We start from the raw sequence: 19,931 nt of genomic DNA on the forward strand, positions 1-19,931 counted from the left end.
TCAGGTTCTGTAGTGACGCCTCGTGCACTGAGATTCAGTGCCTTAGACCGCTGCGCCACTCGGAAGCCCCCTCTTAAATTGGGGACGTCCCAAGGATTCCGGGTAGCATTACCTAGAATTAAGTCAGAAGACGCATTTATTTTATCTGAAGAAGTGGCGCCAATGTAAAGCATATGAGGTGATAGAGAGAACCCCCCCCCCCCCCCCCCCCCCCCCAAAGGCCGATTTGTAAATACAGTTGCCACACCCTGTAAGCATACCCTCCCGAGTTCTTCGAATGGCTTGCATGGAAGTTACCTCTCCCGCGCTCAACATAAAGTTGTCTCAATTTTCTTACGAGGAATAGTGTAGCGTAACTATTTTCGTATCGGGGCTCATTCGGCAACATAGACACAGTAGCAACAAGGTAAAATGTTATTTGTTTAAAATTATGCCACAGAGCGTGAAACATTTTAAACGTATTTGACTCTCATAACGGAATTTGCTTTCTCTGCTATACTGTATTGATACAAGAACAATATCAGACATGGTTGAAGTAGTTAGTCGTTGACGCTGTGTGTTTATGAAATAACTGTTGTACGTAGCTGTGGGCTACTTCCTCACCTGAATGCCCTATATTAACGGGTATTTTAACGGATAACTGTGGCTTTGACGCGGTGTGTTTATGAAATAACTGTTGTACGTGGCTGTGGGCTACTTCCTCACCTGAATGCCCTTTTAACGGGTATTTTAACGGATAATTGTGGCTTTGTCTTCCCACATAGAAGTCTCATGCCCTCCTGAACGAGAGCACGTGTATAAGTGTCAACTTTCTGTGGTCCTGTGTGTGTGCATACATTTCGAAATATGTTGAATGGGTGACGAATTTTAGTCCGCTCATTATGAATATTTTACTTTTACCATTATAAACGTTTTTTTATGTAAGAATATTATAATACTATACATTTTGTATAGTTACAATTATTTTCTTCTTTGAGTCATCACACTATTTAATAGATTACATACAGTCTAGGATAGACTTGATTGTTTGAGGGGAACATAAAGCCTAATATGTCAAAGTGATGCAAATTTATTTTGAATATTTATTCAAATGTTTTTTATTTTTCTCCCATTTTAGTACAAAAAGCCACTGCATCGAACAGCTGAAAATTCAATCCCACCGTGGGATGGATTAACCTCTAGAAAAACCTGACTGGATACTCCATTTGTCGGCAGCACCCAATGTGCTTACCACATGATGTGTGACTTCAGGAGGGCTCAGGATTTGTTAGTCGTGAACACCTCTGGACTCTCCCTCCATTGTTTCTCCCTCTTTTTGCAACGCATACGGCACAGGGTCTGACATGAAGAAAGTGGTCCATTGGTCAACGAAGGACGTGCTCCTGTGGCTGACTGATGTGGGAATGCAGGAATACTCAGAGGCCTTACGCCACCTGAACGGCAAGGGCCTCCTGCAGCTCTCTAAAGCGGACTTCCAGACTGCTCCTCTGGCCCTTGTCACCTTGGACGGAGGCAGACAGCTCCTGGACAAGATGGAGACTCTCAGGATAGACCACCACATTGAAACACATAAAAACGGGCATGCCAACGGACACACCATCTTGGCCGTCAACAGTGAGGTTAATGGGAACAAGCCCAAGAGGAACGGTGTGGTCAATGAGTTCCACAAGGAGCGGATCCAGATCCCCATGCCTGAGATCACCCGCTCTCCGTTTCCTGAGGAGTGGGGGAAGACGGGCGTGGCTTTTGTCTACGCCATGATCTGCTTCATCTTCACCACCATTATGATCTCCGTGGTCCACGAACGTGTGCCTGCCAAGGAGGCCACTCCACCCCTGCCAGACAAGTTCTTTGACTTTTTCGGGCGAGTAGACTGGGCTTTTTCTATATGCGAAATCAACGGCATGATACTGGTCGTCCTGTGGCTTCTACAGTGGGCACTGTTAAAATATAGGTAAATGACCAAGATATGCTACAGTAATTCATAACGACTTGAATTATAAAATCCATAACTTATTGAATGATCCACTCCATGTTAAAGGATGTTCTGTAATGTTTAAGGCTGTGGCGGTCATTACATTTTGTCAGACGGGTTATTGTCATGCAAATGACTGCCGGTCTCATAGTAATTACCTGTTAATTAACATCAACTCGTTTAGCATCTCCAGGCATCCACGCATAGGTCCTACAAGCCTCATACAAGTGCGCCTTTGGAACATCTACATTTATAAAAAGTTTAATAAATCAATTTGATATACACCATCACAATAAATCCATTATTTATTTTAGGCAGGTCTAAAGAAAGTTGATATGAAGACTTGTTTCTCTCCAGAAAAACAGAATATGAGTTGGCCTACTCTATGTTATCTGGCTATGCGCCAAGCCATAGGCTTTAAGCTAGTTCATTTAGCAGACAAGATATGCTTATAAGTCCCGTGCCATTATTTTACATGATATGATTTTATAGTAAGAAGAATATATTTGAACTTAGCTGAATAAAATGGAAAGGATATTTCTCCCGTTCCAGAGCGAGTGCACATATGAAGTTGCTATGTTGAGCGAATAAGTGATTATTTGAAACAGGTCCTATATGCTAGATTTTGAGTTATTTGGCAACTTGTGAATGAGACCAACCTTAAAATGTCTTAGAAATCATACGTATATGGGCTGCGTAATGTGACTTTAGGCTATTGATGATGCACACGCAGTTCTCTCATCAAGTGATTATATTTTCACCCATCAGACTATTCTCAATTTAATCTTGTCTTTACTAATATGAAAAATTAGTTTTGATTTAGGGTCAGGGGAAAAAAGACATATCATCCGTATGCACTCGAATAGCGAATGGAGGCAGCTTTCCCGCAGTTCCTTTTTCAATCATGCCGGGTAGGCTACTCTGGTTTTATAGGGGAGCATGGAGAATGTGCTTAATATTAGCAGCTGAGAAATAAATATAGTAGCAGCTGGGATCCTCCTCTTTTTAGTGGTAAAAACGAAACATTTAATTCAACTGTTGACAGCCCCTCTCTCTGTGCGCTTGAGAAAGGAGATGGAAATGCATGGTGGTGAGATTCTGTAGCTAAAGGTAATGTCAGCAGCCTATTACTAGGCTATTCAAAATCAAATACAAATTCACTATAATTGTAGGCTAACTCTGTAAGCCGCCCTACATAATCAATTAACCAACAGCATCGCCTAGGCCTATATGTTCTCTCCCAGACTTATGGATAGAACTTTTGGAGTGTACCATAAGGTAACCAGTCCATCCAGTATGCATAATAATACAGTCCACACTCAAAAAAGATTACTCGAATTTGTTTAATTTTGGAGTATAGGCTAGACCAATTATGTACCAAAGACATCTTAAGTATGCAGTAGGATATTAGGCTATGTATTGTATAATGGCACAATCCTAATTTGAATTATTCACGTTTTTTTCGGGCTTGGGCTCATATAGGCCTATGCATATTCACAAGTTCTACCTTCATAAGCATTCACCTTCGAATGCGTCGTCCATTTAGTTGTGTTAGACTTTAAAACAACATACACAACCACCATGTTTTCCACTCAGTTCCAACCTGTTGTTGAACTTCTTCAAATTGATCGATCATAGTGAGGTGAGTTTTAAAATCACGGTACTGTTTTTATTATAAGTGTTTGATGCGATTTTTGATTGCCTTCCCATTGATTTCAGAGTGGTTAGAGGGACAATAGAGCACTGAATTACATTTGGGTACTACCAACGCATGTCCAGAGAGCATAATAGGATATTGCCATGACTCAATGGTCATGTGGAATTTTACTGCGGTCATGACTCTTGACTGCCGGTGTGGCGGTAATACGGTCAACGCAACAGCCCTAGTAGTGTGCTGGTTAAGCACTCCAGCAGGTCTTGATTCTTTATGTACAACTTTCTCATCCTCAGGTCCATCGTTGGTCGGCGGTTCTTCTTCATCATTGGCACACTCTACCTCTACAGGTGTATCACCATGTACATCACCACACTCCCCGTGCCAGGGATGCATTTCAAGTGCTCTCCTAAGGTACTTACCACCTCTCCCTGGGTTCAGAAATATGCCCTATTTGTTGCGTTATTCCATTATGCAAAAACATAGCATACTAAGTTACAGGACTGTGTAGTAGCCTTATGTCTTAGAGAGAGGAACTGCACCCGTTGATTTGGCCTCAATTCTTTGGCTTGCTCCTCAGGAAATGCTTGCAGAGATGACAGAAGCCAAACGCGTGTTGGGTTGAGGATGTGGTTTAATGTGGGTGTGTCTTGGGTGTGTCCTTGCCACCACCAAGACACACCCATATGTCAGAACCTTGCCCGTATCCGTTTTCCCCCACTCAATCACAACAAACCAATCTCCTGCAGTTTGAGTTCAGTAACTACAGGTAGATGTATGGTGAGGTGCTGAATTTATGTAGATGTTCTAAACTAAGTGTTTTGATAACTTTCAAATGTAGTAATACCATAGAAGCAGTGTTTTGCTAATATATATATCAATGTGCACCTTTCATTGTCATTCCCAGCTGATACAGATACTGTGCCTATTGACATTTTGTCTGGTGGTAATGGGGCTACCTTGGCAAACATGTCAGAGTGGTCATACCTTCCTGTGTGGTGTCCTGTATACAACAGGAGTTCTCTGATCCTGGTACAGAATACTCAGGGTTTTTCCTAGGTGATATCTGACAAACAAACAGATATTATGTTGAAGTTTGAACAGGTCAGACTAAACTTACCTAATTCTGGGCATGACAGCGTAGATCAGCTCCTGGCCCATGACAGCGTAGATCAGCTCCTGGCCCATGACAGCGTAGATCAGCTCCTGGCCCATGACAGCGTAGATCAGCTCCTGGCCCATGACAGCGTAGATCAGCTCCTGGCCCATGACAGCGTAGATCAGCTCCTGGCCCATGACAGCGTAGATCAGCTCCTGGCCCATGACAGCGTAGGTCAGCTCCTGGCCCCTCATCAAAGACACTGGTCACACACACACACACACACACACACACAGAGCACTGAGTACGTTATCAATTGTGGTTATGGTTAGCATGGTGCAACCAACCTGATCGCTGAATTCACCTTTCGATTTCACTTCAGATATCATGATATGTGAAGTGGAAATAGAATTGTTAATGCAGCGATCAGGCTGGTTAGACCAGGCTAGGTTATGAAGGTGAATTGGGACAAAACTCAAAACTGTTTTGACCTTTGACTAGGTCAAATGTCACCAACCTGATTCAAGTGTCCTCCCTGTTCCATTTATAGGAATGCTCACAGAGAGGGCATGTCTGTGTAACCGATGTGAAATGGCTAGTTAGTTAGCGGTGGTGCGCGCTAATAGCGTTTCAATCGGTGACGTCACTCGCTCTGAGACTTGAAGTAGGGTTGCCCCTTGCGTTGCAAGGGCCGCGGCTTTTGTGGCGCGATGGGTAACGATGCTTCGTGGGGTGTCAGTTGTTGATGTGTGCAAGGGTCCCTGGTTCGAGCCCAGGTTGGGGCGAAGAGAGGGCTGGAACCTACACTGTTACATCTGCGTGATGCTGAGGGTCCTCTTGCTGGTCTTCTCTATGTTGCATGTTAGGCTGCAAACTGGATCTCTCCGAAACAATTACAGCAGGCAATCCTTACAAACAATGTACTTCCTCATCTTATGAGGTGGTGTGGTAAATTGCATTTTGTTATAAGAAAGGACAAAGCTTTTTGATAATCCAATTCGCATCCAAAATGATTACTACATGTATCTGCTTGGCTGGGAAATGTATTTATCAAACCGGGTATTTTTTTTACTTTTCACGGAACTCTCATTACCTTTGAAGCTGTGTGTGTCATCAAGGAAGTAACTCGGGTCAAGCTACAAAGTCATACAGGCCCCCTATTTCTAAAATGTTTCTTCTTAAAATGTGATAAACCCTAACCCTTAACCACACCGCTAACTTAATGCCTAACCTTAAATTAAGACCAAAAAGCACATTTTTGTTTAAATACATTTTTGACTTTTTAACTTTAACTAATTTAAGGTAACTAATGGAAACCCTAATGTTATGCTTGACAGATGCATTAGACTGACTGTAGCTCCAGATTGGATTAGATTAAGGCTGGCAACGCCATTACAGTTCTTGATTCTAGTTCACTGTATTAGTCAGACTCAGATATTAGTTGGCTACTACCATATCTGCATCCATTATTTTGTTTTGCCCTAGTTGGACTGGGGTGTTCAGGAGAATTTCTGTCTGTAATAAAGCCCTTTTGTAGGGAAAAACCTAATTCTGATTGGCTGGGTCTTGCTCCCCAGTGGGTCGGCCTGTCTCCCAAGTGGATGGGCCAATGCCCTCCCAGCCCAACCATGGCTGAGCCCCTGCCCAGTCATGTGAAATCCATAGATTCGGACCTAATGGATATATTTCAATTGACTGATTTCCGTATATGAATTGTAACTCAGAAAATTCTTTGAAATTGTTGCGTTTATATATTTTTTCAGTATAGTTATCTAGCTATACTGCCTCGCTATACCGCCTAACGTTAGCTAGCCTGACTTGCTTTCACAAAGATACCTAGCTACCTATATAACCAGCAATAACGTTATCTAACGTCATTAGCTAAGTTATACCAGACGTCATTATATTCCAATATCTGGTTATACTCACCTCCACTGGTCGTTACACACCGGATCCCCAATCTAAGGGCGGATTCGATTATGATGGGACCGTTCTATGGCCCGTGACGCAGTGGTATAAAGTACTTACAGTTGAAGTCGGAAGTTTACATACACTTAGGTGGAGTCATTAAAACTCGTTTTTCAACCGCTCCACAAATTTCTTGTTAACAAACTATAGTTTTGGCAAGTCGGTTAGGACATCTACTTTGTGCATGACACAAGTAATTTTTCCAACAATTGTTTACAGACAGATTATTTCACTTATAATTCACTGTATCACAATTCCAGTGGGTCAGACGTTTACATACACTAAGTTGACTGTGCCTTTAAAACCTGTTAGGGACAGACGTTCCGCTAGCCGAACGCCTCACCAATATCCAATGGTAGAGCGTGGCGCGAAATACAAATACCTCAAAAATGCTATAACTTCAATTTCTCAAACATATGACTATTATACACCATTTTAAAGACAAGACTCTCGTTAATCTAAGCACATTGTCCGATTTCAAAAAGGCTTTACAGCGAAAGCAAAACATTAGAATATGTCAGGAGAGTACCCTGCCAAAAATAATCACATAGCCATTTTCAAAGCAAGCATATATGTCACAATCAATCCCAGAACAACAGCAAAGGACCTTGTGAAGATGCTGGAGGAAACGGGTACAAAAGTATCTCTATCCACAGTAAAATGAGTCCTATATCGACATTAGAGGTCGACCGATTATGATTTTTCAATACCAATACCGATTATTGGAGGACCAAAATAAGCCGATATCGATTAATCGTCAGTTTTTTAAATTTCTATTATAATTTTTTTGTTTGTAATAATGACAATTACAACAATACTGAATGAACAGTTATTTTAACTTGATATAATACATCAATAAAATCAATTTAACCTCAATTAAATAATAAAACATGTTCAATTTGGTTTAAATAATGCAAAAACAAAGTGTTGGAGAAGAAAGTAAAAGTGCAATATGTGCCATGTAAAAAAGCTAACGTTTAAGTTCCTTGCTCAGAACATGAGAACATATGAAAGCTGGTGGTTCCTTTTAACATGAGTCTTCAATATTCCCAGGTAAGAAGTTTTAGGTTGTAGTTATTATAGGAATTATAGGACTATTTCCTCGCTATACCATTTGTATTTCATATACCTTTGACTATTGGATGTTCTTATAGGCACTATAGTATTGCCAGTGTAACAGTATAGCTTCCGTCCCTCTCCTCGCCCCTACCTGGGCTCGAACCAGGGACCCTCTGCACACATCGACAACAGCCACCCTCGAATCATCATTACCCATCGCTCCACGGCCTTTGCAGAGCAAGGGGAACAACTACTTCAAGGTCTCAGAGCGAGTGACGTCACCTATTGAAACGCTATTAGTGCGCACCCCGCTAACTAGCTAGCCATTTCACATCGGTTACACCAGCCTAATCTTGGGAGTTGATCGGCTTGAAGTCTTAAACAGCTCAATGCTTGAAGCACAGCGACGAGCTACTGGCAAATGCAGGAAAGTGCTGTTTGAATGAATGCTTACGAGCCTGCTGCTGCCTACCACCGCTCAGTCAGACTGGTTTATCAAATCATAGACTTAATTATAATATAATAACACACAGAAATACGAGCCTTAGGTCATTAATATGGTCAAATCTGGAAACTATCATTTCAAAAACAAAACGTTTATTCTTTCAGTGAAATACGGAACCGTTCCGTATTTTATATAATGGGTGGCATCCCTAAGTCTAAATATTGCTGTTAAGTTGCACAACCTTCAATGTTATGTCAAAATTATGTACAATTCTGGCAAATTAATTGTGGTCTTTGTTAGGAAGAAATGTTCTTCACACAGTTCACAACGAGCCAGGCGGCCCAAACTGCTGCATATACCCTGACTCTGCTTGCACAGAATGCACGAGAAGTGACACAATTTCCCTAGTTAAAAGAAATTCATGTTAGCAGGCAATATTAACTAAATATGCAGGTTAAAAAATATATACTTGTGTATTGATTTTAAAGAAAGGCATTGATGTTCATGGGTACACATTGGTGCAAATCATCACCCGTTTGGCGAAGTAGGCTGTGATTCGATAAGAAATTAACAGGCACCGCATCGATTATATGCAACGCAGGACAAGCTAAATAGTAATATCATCAACCATGTGTAGTTAACTAGTGATTATGTTAAGATTGATTGTTTTTTATAAGATAAGTTTAATGCTAGCTAGCAACATACCTTGGCTCATTGCTGCACTCGCGTAACAGGTAGTCAGCCTGCCACGCAGTCTCCTCGTGGAGTGAAATGTAATCGCCATGATCGGTGTCCAAAAATGCCGATTACCGATTGTTATGAAACCGTGAAATCGGCCCTAATTAATCGGCCATTCCGATTAATCGGTCAACCTCTAATCGACATAACCTGAAAGGCCTCTCAGCAAGGAAGAAGCCACTTCTCCAAAACCGCCATAAAAAAGCCAGACTACGGTTTGCAACTGCACATGGGGACAAAGATCATACTTTTTGGAGAAATGTCCTCTGGTCTGATGAAACAAAATAGAACTGTTTGGCCATAATGACCATCGTTATGCTTGGAGGAAAAAGGGGGACGCTTGCAAGCCAAAGAACACCATCCCAACCGTTAAGCACGGGGGTGGCAGCATCCTGTTGTGGGGGTGCTTTGCTGCAGGAGGGAGCACTTCACAAAATAGAGGGCATCATGAGGAAGTAAAATTATGTGTATATTGAAGCAACATCTCGACATCAGTCAGGAAGTTAAAGCTTGGTCACAAATGAGTCTTCCAAATGGACAATAACCCCAAGCATACTTCCAAAGTTGTGGCAAAATGGCTTAAGGACAACAAAGTCAAGGTATTGGAGTGGCCATCACAAAGCCCTGACCTCAATCCTATAGAAAATGTGTGGGCAGAACTGAAATAGCGTGTGCGAGCAAGGAGGCCTACAAACCTGACTCAGTTACACCAGCTCTGTCAGGAGGAATGGGCCAAAATTCACCCAACTTATTGTGGGAAGCTTGTGGAAGGCTACCTGATACGTTTGACCCAAGTTAAACAATATAAAGGCAATGCTATCAAATACTAACTGAGTGTATGTAAACCTCTGACCCACTGGGAATGTGATGAAATAAATAAAAGCTGAAATAAATAATTCTCTCTACTATTATTCTGACATTTCACATTCTTAAAATAAAGTGGTGATCCTAACTGACCTAAGACAGGCAATTTCTACTCTGATAAATGTCAAGAATTGTGAAAAACGGAGTTTAACCTCTTGACGGTTGCCTAGGATAGGGGGCGCTACAGCGATTTTTGAAAAAAAATCGTGCCCATTTTAAACGGCCTCCTACTCAAACTCAGAAGCTAGGATATGCATATAATTAATACTTGTGGATAGAAAACACCCTCAAGTTTCTAAAACTGTTTGAATGGTGTCTGTGAGTATAACAGAACTCATATGGCAGTCAAAACCCCGAGACCGATCGTAACAGGATGTGGAATTCTGAATTGCGGACTCAACTTCATCACTTTGCCTATAAATCACACCGTGAGCAATGGTTCATTGAGCACTTCCTATTGCTTCCACTAGATGTCCCCAGTCTTTACAAAGTGATTTGAGTCTCCTACTGTGAAAACTGACTGAGTGAGACGCTGTGGAAAGTGATCACATGAGGAGGGCCATCACCATTATGACGCCGGCGCCCCTGGCTACCCTCCCCTTTCGAAACGTTTTGAAAGACAATGCAATCGTCCCCCTTGAATCTTATTGGAGCTCTGGTTGAAAAAGGCCCTAAAGATTTATGTTATACAACGTTTGACATGTTTGAACGAACCTAAATTAAAAAAAAAAAAAAAGCATTTTATTGAAAGAGGAGTCCCGCAGCCGACGGAAGTTTTGGAGCATCCTTCAGAACGCGCTAACAAGAACAAGCTATTGGGACGTAAAGGATTAACTTTTTCGAACGAAAATACATTTGTTGTGGACCTGGGATTCCTGGAAGTGCTTTCTGATGAAGATAATCAAAGGTAAGGGATTATTGACAATAGTATACAAGAGTAGATTTGATATGCGATTGTTCCAAGATGGCGCTGACCTGTAACGGTAGCCTATTTTTCTGAGTATCGCATCCCCTTTTATCGCAAAGTGTGATTACTCAGTAAAGTTATTTTTAAATCTGGCATTACAGGTGCTTTCAAGAGATATTCATCTATAAATCTTAGAATGACAATATTACACTTTAAAAATGTTTTCGAATAGTAATTTAGTAAATTGTAGCGCTGTTTCACCGGATGCATTTGAGGGAAAATGGTTAGTCAACGTCACGCGCCGATGTAAAATGCTGTTTTTATATATAAATATGAACTTTATCGAACAAAAGAATGCATGTATTGTGTAACATGATGTCCTAGGAGTGTCATCTGATGAAGATTGTCAAAGGTTAGTGCTGCATTTAGCTGTTTTTTGGTTATTTGTGATGCATGTGGTTGGTCGGAAAATGGCTATGTGGCTACTTTTACGATATACTCCTCTAACATAATCTAATGTTTTGCTTTTGCTGTAAAGCCTTTTTGAAATCGGACAACGTGGTTCGATTCAGGAGAGGTGTATCTATAAAACGATATAACATAGTCCTATATTTGAAAAAATATATATAATAATTTTGTTATGCTAATGGCGATAGGATCTTTCGCTGGATGTCCGTCCCGCATACAGGACGGAGCACGACCAGGGGTTAAATGTATTTGGCTAAGGTGTATGTAAACTTCCGACTTCAACTGTAAGTAAAAATACTTTAAAGTGCTACTTAAAACCTCTTAGAGACCCCTTAACACGTGAATCCCGTTAGCGGGATCGATTTGACAACAGCCAGTGAAATAGCAGAGCGCCAAATTCAAAACAACAAAAATCTCATAATTCAAATTGCTCACACATACAAGTATTATATACCATTTTAAAGATAAGATTCTCCTTAATCCAACCACAGTGTCCGATTTCAAAAAGGCTTTACGGCGAAAGCATAGCATTAGATTATGTTAGGACAGCACCTAACAAGAAAAACCACATAGCCATTTTCCAAGCAAGGAGAGGCGTCACAAAAACCAGAAATACAGCTAAAATTAATCACTAACCTTTGATCTTCATCAGATGGCACTCATAGGACTTCATGTTACACAATACATGCATGTTTTGTTCGATAAAGTTTATATTTATATCCAAAAATCTCAGTTTACATTGGCGCGTAATGTTCAGTAGTGTTTTGCCTCCAAAACCTCCGGTGATTTTGCAGAGAGCCACATCAATTTACAGAAATACTTATCATACATTTTGACAAAATATACAGGTGTTATACACAGAAATATAGATACACTCCTCCTTAACCTCTTACATCTAGACGTTCCACTAGCGGAATACCTGCTCCAATATCCAATGATAGGCGTGGCGCGAATTACAAATTCCTCAAAAATACAAAAACTTCAATTTTTCAAACATATGACTATTTCACAGCATTTTAAAGACAAGAGTCTCCTTTATCTAACCACACTGTCCGATTTCAAAAAGGCTTTACAGCGAAAGCAAAACATTAGATTATGTCAGCAGAGTACCAAGCCAGAAATAATCAGACACCCATTTTTCAAGCTAGCATATAATGTCACAAAAACCCAGAAGACAGCTAAATGCAGCACTAACCTTTGATCTTCATCAGATGACACACCTAGGACATTATGTTATACAATACATGCATGTTTTGTTCAATCAAGTTCATATTTATATCAAAAAACAGCTTTTTACATTAGCATGTGACGTTCAGAACTAGCATACCCCCCGCAAACTTCCGGGGAATTTACTAACAATTTACTAAATTACTCACGATAAACGTTCACAAAAAGCATAACAATTATTTTAAGAATTATAGATACAGAACTCCTCTATGCACTCGACATGTCCGATTTTAAAATAGCTTTTTGGTGAAAGCACATTTTGCAATATTCTAAGTACATAGCCCAGCCATCACGGGCTAGCTATTTAGACACCCGGCAAGTTTAGCCTTCACCAAAATCAGATTTACTATTATAAAAGTTTGATTACCTTTTGTTGTCTTCGTCAGAATGCACTCCCAGGACTGCTACTTCAATAACAAATGTTGGTTTGGTCCAAAATAATCCATCGTTATATCCGAATAGCGGCGTTTTGTTCGTGCGTCCCAGACACTATCCGAAATGATAAATCAGGGTCGCGCACATGGCGCAATTCGTGACAAAAAATGTCTAAATATTCCATTACTGTACTTCGAAGCATGTCAACCGCTGTTTAAAATCAATTTTTATGCAATTTATCTCGTAAAAAAGCGATAATATTCCGACCGGGAATCTCCTTTTCGGCAAACAGAGGAAAAATCACAAAGACGGGGGCGGCCAGGGCACGCGCCTAAGCCCACATTCCTTTGATCGGCCACTTGAGAAAGGCGATAATGTGTTTCAGCCTGGGGCTGGGATGACGACATTCAGGTTTTTCCCGGGCTCTGAGCGCCCATGGAAGACGTAGGAAGTGTCACGTTAGAGCAGAGATCCTTTGTAAAAGATAGAGATGGCAAAGAAGTTCAAGAAATGGTCAGACAGGCCACTTCATGTAAAGGAATCTCTCAGGTTTTGACCTGCCATTTGAGTTCTGTTATACTCACAGACACCATTCAAACAGTTTTAGAAACTTTGGAGTGTTTTCTATCCAAAGCCAATAATTATATGCATATTCTAGTTACTGGGCAGGAGTAGTAACCAGATTAAATCGGGTACGTTTTTTATCCAGCCGTGAAAATACTGCCCCCTAGCCATAACAGGTTAATGCAACCGCTGTGTCAGATTTCGAAAAAGCTTCACGGCGAAAGCAAACTTTGCAATAATCTGAGTACGGCGCTCAGACAACAACAACAAGCCAAACAGAAACCCGCCATTTTGGAGTCAAGAAAACTCAGAAATAGTATGATAAATATTCACTTACCTTTGATCTTCATCAGAATGCACTCCCAGGAATCCCAGTTCAACAATAAATGTTCGATAAAGTTCATCTTTATGTCCAAATACCTCGCGTGTTAGGTTCACTATTCCAGGCGAGCGCTTGCTAACTCCAGACGAAAAGTCAAAGAAGTTATACTACAGTTTGTAGAATCATGTCAAACGATGTGTAGCATCAATCTTTAGGATGTTTTTTAACATAAATCTTCAATAAAATTCCAACCGGACGATTCCGTTCTCTTTAGGAATGAAGATGAAGTCAGCTCGCTCCCAAGCCTGCGCGCGTGACTGAACTCATGCCTTATCCTGGGACACCTGGTTGGAACAGCTCTTGTTGGCTCCCTACTCACAGTTAAAGCCTGAAACAACGTTCTAAAGACTGTTGACATCTAGTGGAAGCCTTAGGAAGTGCAACATGACCCCGTTAACACTACAAATTGGAAGGAAATTCACTTGAAAAACTACAAGCCTCAGATTTCCCACTTGCCTGCCATATGAGTTCTGTTATACTCACAGACATCATTCAAACAGTTTTAGAAACTTCAGAGTGTTTTCTATCCAAATCTACTAATAATATGCATATCCTACCTTCTGGGCCCGAGTAGCAGGCAGTTTAATTTGGGCATGTTTTTCATCCGGACGTGAAAATACTGCTCCCTATCCCTAAGATTAAGTAGTTTTTTTTTTCTTCAGTATCTGTACTTCACTTTACTATTTATATTTTTGACTAGTTTTACTTCACTCCATTCCTTAAGAAAATATTGTACTTTTTACAAAATTAATTTTCCTCGACACCCAAAAGTACCTGTTTCATTTTGAATGCTGAGCAGGGCAGGAAAATAGTCAAATTCACGCACTTATCAACAGAACATCCCTGGTCATTCCTACTGCCTCTGATATGGCGGACTCACTAACCTCAAATGCTTTGTTTGTAAATGATGTCTGAGGTTTGGAGTGTGTCCCTGGCTTTCCTGTAAATTAAAAAAAAACAAGAAATTGTGCTTAATATAAGGAATTAGAAATGATTTATACTTTTACTTTTGATACCTAAGTATATTTTAAACCAAATACTTTCAGACTTTTTCTCAAGTAGAATTTTACTGGTTGACTTTTACTTGAGTCATTTTCTATTAAGGTATCTTTACTTTTTCTCAAGTATGACAGTTGGGTACTTTTTCCACCACTGCCGTGACGTGAATGGGGGAAAAAGAGCTGAGGGAGGACTGCCCTCCTCAAATTGAACCGTAATCTGCGCCACTTGGTCATGTTGGCTACATGGTGAAATGTTCAGAAACAAGTTTAGAGCAAAGTTATTGGCCAATCGAAAAGGGTGGGTTTGTGGGCTTCATTGCCACAGTTATAAACTTTACATCTCAAAGAAGTCAAAGAAACTGGACATTATTGTGGCTCCAGCAGAATTTTTTGGGGGACTCAAAGATTTTGCATCTGAAGACTTGCAAGCGGTACTGGCGCCGGAAGATGGCCCACCCTCCCAGGCTCTTCTTGAGCCTGTGTAGGGATCAGATCTATTTTTAATTTTAACGGAACAGTTGTTTGGTTTATGTATTGTTTGTTTTTTTGGTAGTTTGTACATCCCACACAGTAGGTGGCGGGATGCACACTAAATTGTGCGAATGTCAATATACCATAGAATCATTCTAAGTGCCTACTGCTTGCAAAATATGTTTGTTTTTTTGCAGGACAAGGATTGTCCTGACTTTCAATAGTGCCTGAATGGCTTCACCTTGCTTTTCTGGTTGGCTGTCAAGTTTCACCTTCCAATTATTTTAGATCAATAGGAGAGCAAGTTTCACCATGGCACGACTGTAGCGACATGTTGACACATGATAATTATTAGAATATGGCAAATATTAGTCAATTATTGCATTCTATCCATGCTGGCTTTCGCAAACTACCTGAGGCATGAAACAAATAGGTTGGATGGCATAGGCTTCAGGCTGTCGACATTTTATTAGGCCTAATGCGCAATTTGCCTAAATGGGTAATGGAAACACTTCAACCACTTAATTTTTATTAGACACTGTAGGTTCGTTTTTATGTTTCTTTTGTTACATCTAGCAATTTTTATCGACACAAGCTAGTTAAATGGAAATGCACCGAAGCATGCAATTGTCGCATTTATTTTCTGTGCCCACTTTCTAAATGTCGACAACAAATTCACTGGAAAAGTTAATGGAAACATAGCTAGTGTCGGTTAAAAAAGAACTGGAGATGTTCTCACATTAAATGACAACAGACGATGTTTGCCTCTTTGGAGGGTTTATTTTTGTTTGTGGCAAAGTTGGTCACATTTTAATGGATAGTAGACAGCATTTGTCCATATGACTGTAGACCCATTTCTTCAGCAGTTTCGCCTCAGCCATGCTGTAGTAAAAGCTAATCTACTGTATGCCCTCCCATTAAGACGTCAATATATCTGCAGCCAACGTTTGGAACGGTTTCGAGACTCAACGGCTGGATTTTTTTTGGGGGACTGCACATGATGACTTCGCCTACTGTGGCTAATCTCAATGCTCCCGACCGTTAGCACGTCTGTTCAGTGATATCACGAAGCAGTGGTGAATCAGTGTGTGTTCCTCATGAGAGTTCCCCCCCTAAAGTTAGTGTGAGTCATACAGTATAGGCCTAGTGAACATGGTAGTGGTGAGTCTAACTCTAATTTCCTGTGACTCTAACTATAATTAGCGATACTGTTGAAACCGTTTGGCTAGGGGCCAGTGTCACTGACTGGAGGCCTTCTTTTAAATTAGTCTCATCGTATATGATCAGCTTCTAATCATCAAAACAGGTTTAACAGAATTAGTTCAGTTCACACTCCTAAATAGTAGGCTAACACTTCCCCTTTGGCCCCTTACACAGATACAAATGTTACTGTATTGTTGTTGAATAAGTCTGATTTCATGTGCTTATGCCTTTCTGGAGCACACGAACTTCACACACTTGTGTGATGTTTTTTTCCCTGTTATAGCTGTTTGGTGACTGGGCATCCCAAATGAGCCGAGTGATGAAGATGATTGCAGGAGGAGGCCTGACCATCACTGGCTCCCACCACATGTGTGGGGACTACCTTTACAGTGGCCACACAGTCATGCTGACACTCAGCTATCTCTTCATTAAAGAGTGTAAGTAGGCTACACAAAACTACTGCATGGCCTCTCTTAGTAAAAACCTGTCTATAATGTTTATTTTGGAGCAACAGAGACACCTGGTGGTATATTGTAAGAACGATTTAAATCTGATATCTGACTGTTGAAAAAACATGTTTGATTGGTCGCATGAAATAAAAGGTATTTTATGTTTCTCACAGATTCCTCCAAAAAGTTATGGTGGTACCACTGGATCTGCTGGCTGCTCTGTGCTGTGGGACTCTTCTGCATTCTCCTGGCTCATGACCACTACTCTATAGACGTGGCGGTGGCTTACTTCATCACCACACGCCTATTCTGGTGGTACCACACCATGGCCAACCAGCAAGTAAGTCTATATTTGGTCACACTTACTAGTGGAATAACCAATGTAATTAACCTATAATGGACTAATATCACTTGTATGTGCAACAATTATTGAATGGTGTTATTCATGAACATTTTATTTGTTTCACAGACGCTAAAGGAATCATCGCAGAGCAACTTTTTCTCAAGGGTGTGGTGGTACCGATTTTTCCAGTACCTTGAACAGAATGTCACAGGCATCGTCCCTCGGAACTTCCAGATGCCGCTGTCATGGCGACTGGCCCAGTGGAGTCAAGGGAAGTACAGCCGTATCGACACTGTGTGCTGTGACAGGAGGAATTGACCCCCCCCCCCTAGAAGGACATGGTGTTGGACTCTTAACTACACTCCTGAAAGTGCCATATCTAATCACAAGAAGATGCCCTATTAGTCAAGCTCCGTAGCTGTTCCATTTCCCTTTTGCGTTCTCCTGTAACGCACACTCCAGTCCAACTGGCTAGCTCTGTGACCAAGCATCGTTTCAGCCAAAACATTTCACATTGGAAAACAGTCGATCATCTAATCTGAAAGCTATAAGGGTTTCCAGTGAGTGGATCGCAAGCATTTTCATTGGCAGGTCCAGATCTAGTTCAGTTAACAATAGGACATGTAACTATATATGTCAACACCAATATCTCGCTCTGTAATTGTTACAGATACTCTGTTGCTGAAATTGAACAAAACAATCATGTTTGTCATGGCAATTGGGCTGTTCCAAATGTTTAGTCTTTCATGCTCAAATGTTTTACCAAGTTTTGGTTCAAAGACGTGCTGTAGCGTTGAGAACTGACCTGTCAGGATGCAGGAGGCGCTTTTTGTAGCGCAAACCATTTCCTAAGTATATAAACAACGTGGTCTCAGAGCATTTCGTATTATTCTGTATGTAAATCCAAGACACTCCGTTTAGTATGCTATTTTACGTTTCATATGGTGTGCATTCTTACGTTTCATATGGTGTGCATTCTTTCGTTTCATATGGTGTGCATTCTTTTGTGGATGTTCGTCATCCATTTCGTATTATGTTACGAATTACAATTCGTGTGATATGCTACAAATTACATTTCTTATGATATGTTACAAATTGCAATTCGTACAATATGTTACGAATTTCAATTCGTATAATATGTTACGAATTCCAATTAGTTGTGGATAACGTTAGCTAGGTGGCAAGGTTGCTAATGCTACAGTTAGCTAGCTGGCTAACGTTAGCTAGGCTAGGGGTTAAGGTTTGGGATAGGCTTAGGAGTTAGGTTAAAGGGCTAGGGGAAAGGTTAGCTAACATGCTAAGTAATTGCAAAGTAGCTAAAAAGTAGTAAGTACTTGCAAAGTTGCTAATTAGCTAGAATGCTAAAGTTGTCCGTGATGAGACTAAAACACGCAATGCTAGATGTTCACGTTAAAAGCCCATCCATCCATCCACCCCGACCAACCACCCTCCTTTCGTTTTTCCTTAAGTAACCACTAATTTCAGTGTCCCAGATTTACATTTACTATGTTACGTCTAGTCTATGAGACTAGTCTGATATAACAGATTTATTTTTCAAATTAATGCTTTAGATTTCTACAGTTGGGAGACAAAAGTGAAAAGGAGATAAGAATTAGTAACAATCTTCCTCAGTGCCTTTCTTGTTATGATTGTATAGTAAGTGTAGCAGTGTCCTCACTAATGTCACGACTTCCGCAGAAGTTGGTGCCTCTCCTTGTTCGGGTGGCGTTCGGCGGTCGACGTCACCGGCTTTCTAGCCGTCACCGATCTACGTTTCTTTTTCTATGTTGTTCTGTCTTGATTGTACACACCTGGTTCCCATTACGTTATAATTTATTCCCTATTTAACCCTCTGGTTCCCACATGGTTTTGTGCGTGTTTGTTCTTTGTTTAGTGTTCAAGACTTCTGTGAGCTGGTGTGTTTTTCCCTGCGTGGAAATCATTGTTGTTTCTTTTCGAGTAAAGTACGTCTTTTACTCAGTTATGTGTCCTGCACCTGACTCCGTCCTAACCGCTGCACACTGACATTTGACAACTAATGTATTCATGTTGAATTAAATGACCGTTTTAAAGTTATACATCAGTATTTAGACTGGAACAGATAGGACGATGCTTGAATGATCCTGATGCTGATCACCGATATAGCACACACACACTTGAACAATTATGACTCCATTACAAAGGATCATGCAATTCTTTGAATCCGGTCAGTGTCTTTCCAAGGCAATCGTGTTTGAAAAAAGAAATCCTGACTCATTTCTTATTTTCTATTGATTTATTTATTACATTGATTATTGCTCATGTTTTTCTCTGTTAGGGGAATATTAGACTCTCTATGTCATGTAACTTCTTGCCTATTATGCCAAATAGCTGCATTGTGTGTGCTGTCCTTTGACCAAATTGTAGGTCAGTGTGATGGAGAGAGAGGATAACACAGTGAGGTTTTATTGAGGGGTCATGACAATGACTCTGCTTACTGATGAAGACTGACCCAAATGCCCCTCTCCTCAAATGAAATGTATACCTCAGAACTGTCCTGTTAACCACCCAATTAGAAGAGCTGATTGTGGTGTAACCATGGGGAAAAATGTATCCGATAGGAAATAAATCATATTTAGCCGACTTAATCTGTGATTGTTGTATTTATGTACTGAAGAAGGGATCTTTCTCTGCTCAGTTTGGTCACGTGTATAATATTATTTCACTCTGTAATCAACCATATGCATCTATGACCTTTGG

At 40.7% G+C, this 19,931-nt stretch overlaps 1 protein-coding gene across 1 annotated transcript; it reads left to right on the top strand.

Annotated features, from left to right (window-relative positions):
• The first annotated feature begins 260 nt into the window (after positions 1–260).
• Positions 261–19,814, top strand: LOC106589394 (phosphatidylcholine:ceramide cholinephosphotransferase 1). The gene is made up of 6 exons (XM_014179304.3): positions 261–406; positions 1,118–1,954; positions 3,926–4,043; positions 16,684–16,837; positions 17,023–17,189; positions 17,319–19,814. The coding sequence occupies exons 2-6, from the start codon at positions 1,344–1,346 to the stop codon at positions 17,508–17,510; spliced, it is 1,242 nt and encodes a 413-aa protein (XP_014034779.1). The 5' UTR covers positions 261–406; positions 1,118–1,343; the 3' UTR covers positions 17,511–19,814.
• The last annotated feature ends 117 nt before the right edge of the window (positions 19,815–19,931 follow it).

This window comes from Salmo salar, chromosome 28, assembly GCF_965601325.2.
Source record: "Salmo salar chromosome 28, fSalSal1, whole genome shotgun sequence".
Classification (NCBI taxonomy): domain Eukaryota; kingdom Metazoa; phylum Chordata; class Actinopteri; order Salmoniformes; family Salmonidae; genus Salmo; species Salmo salar.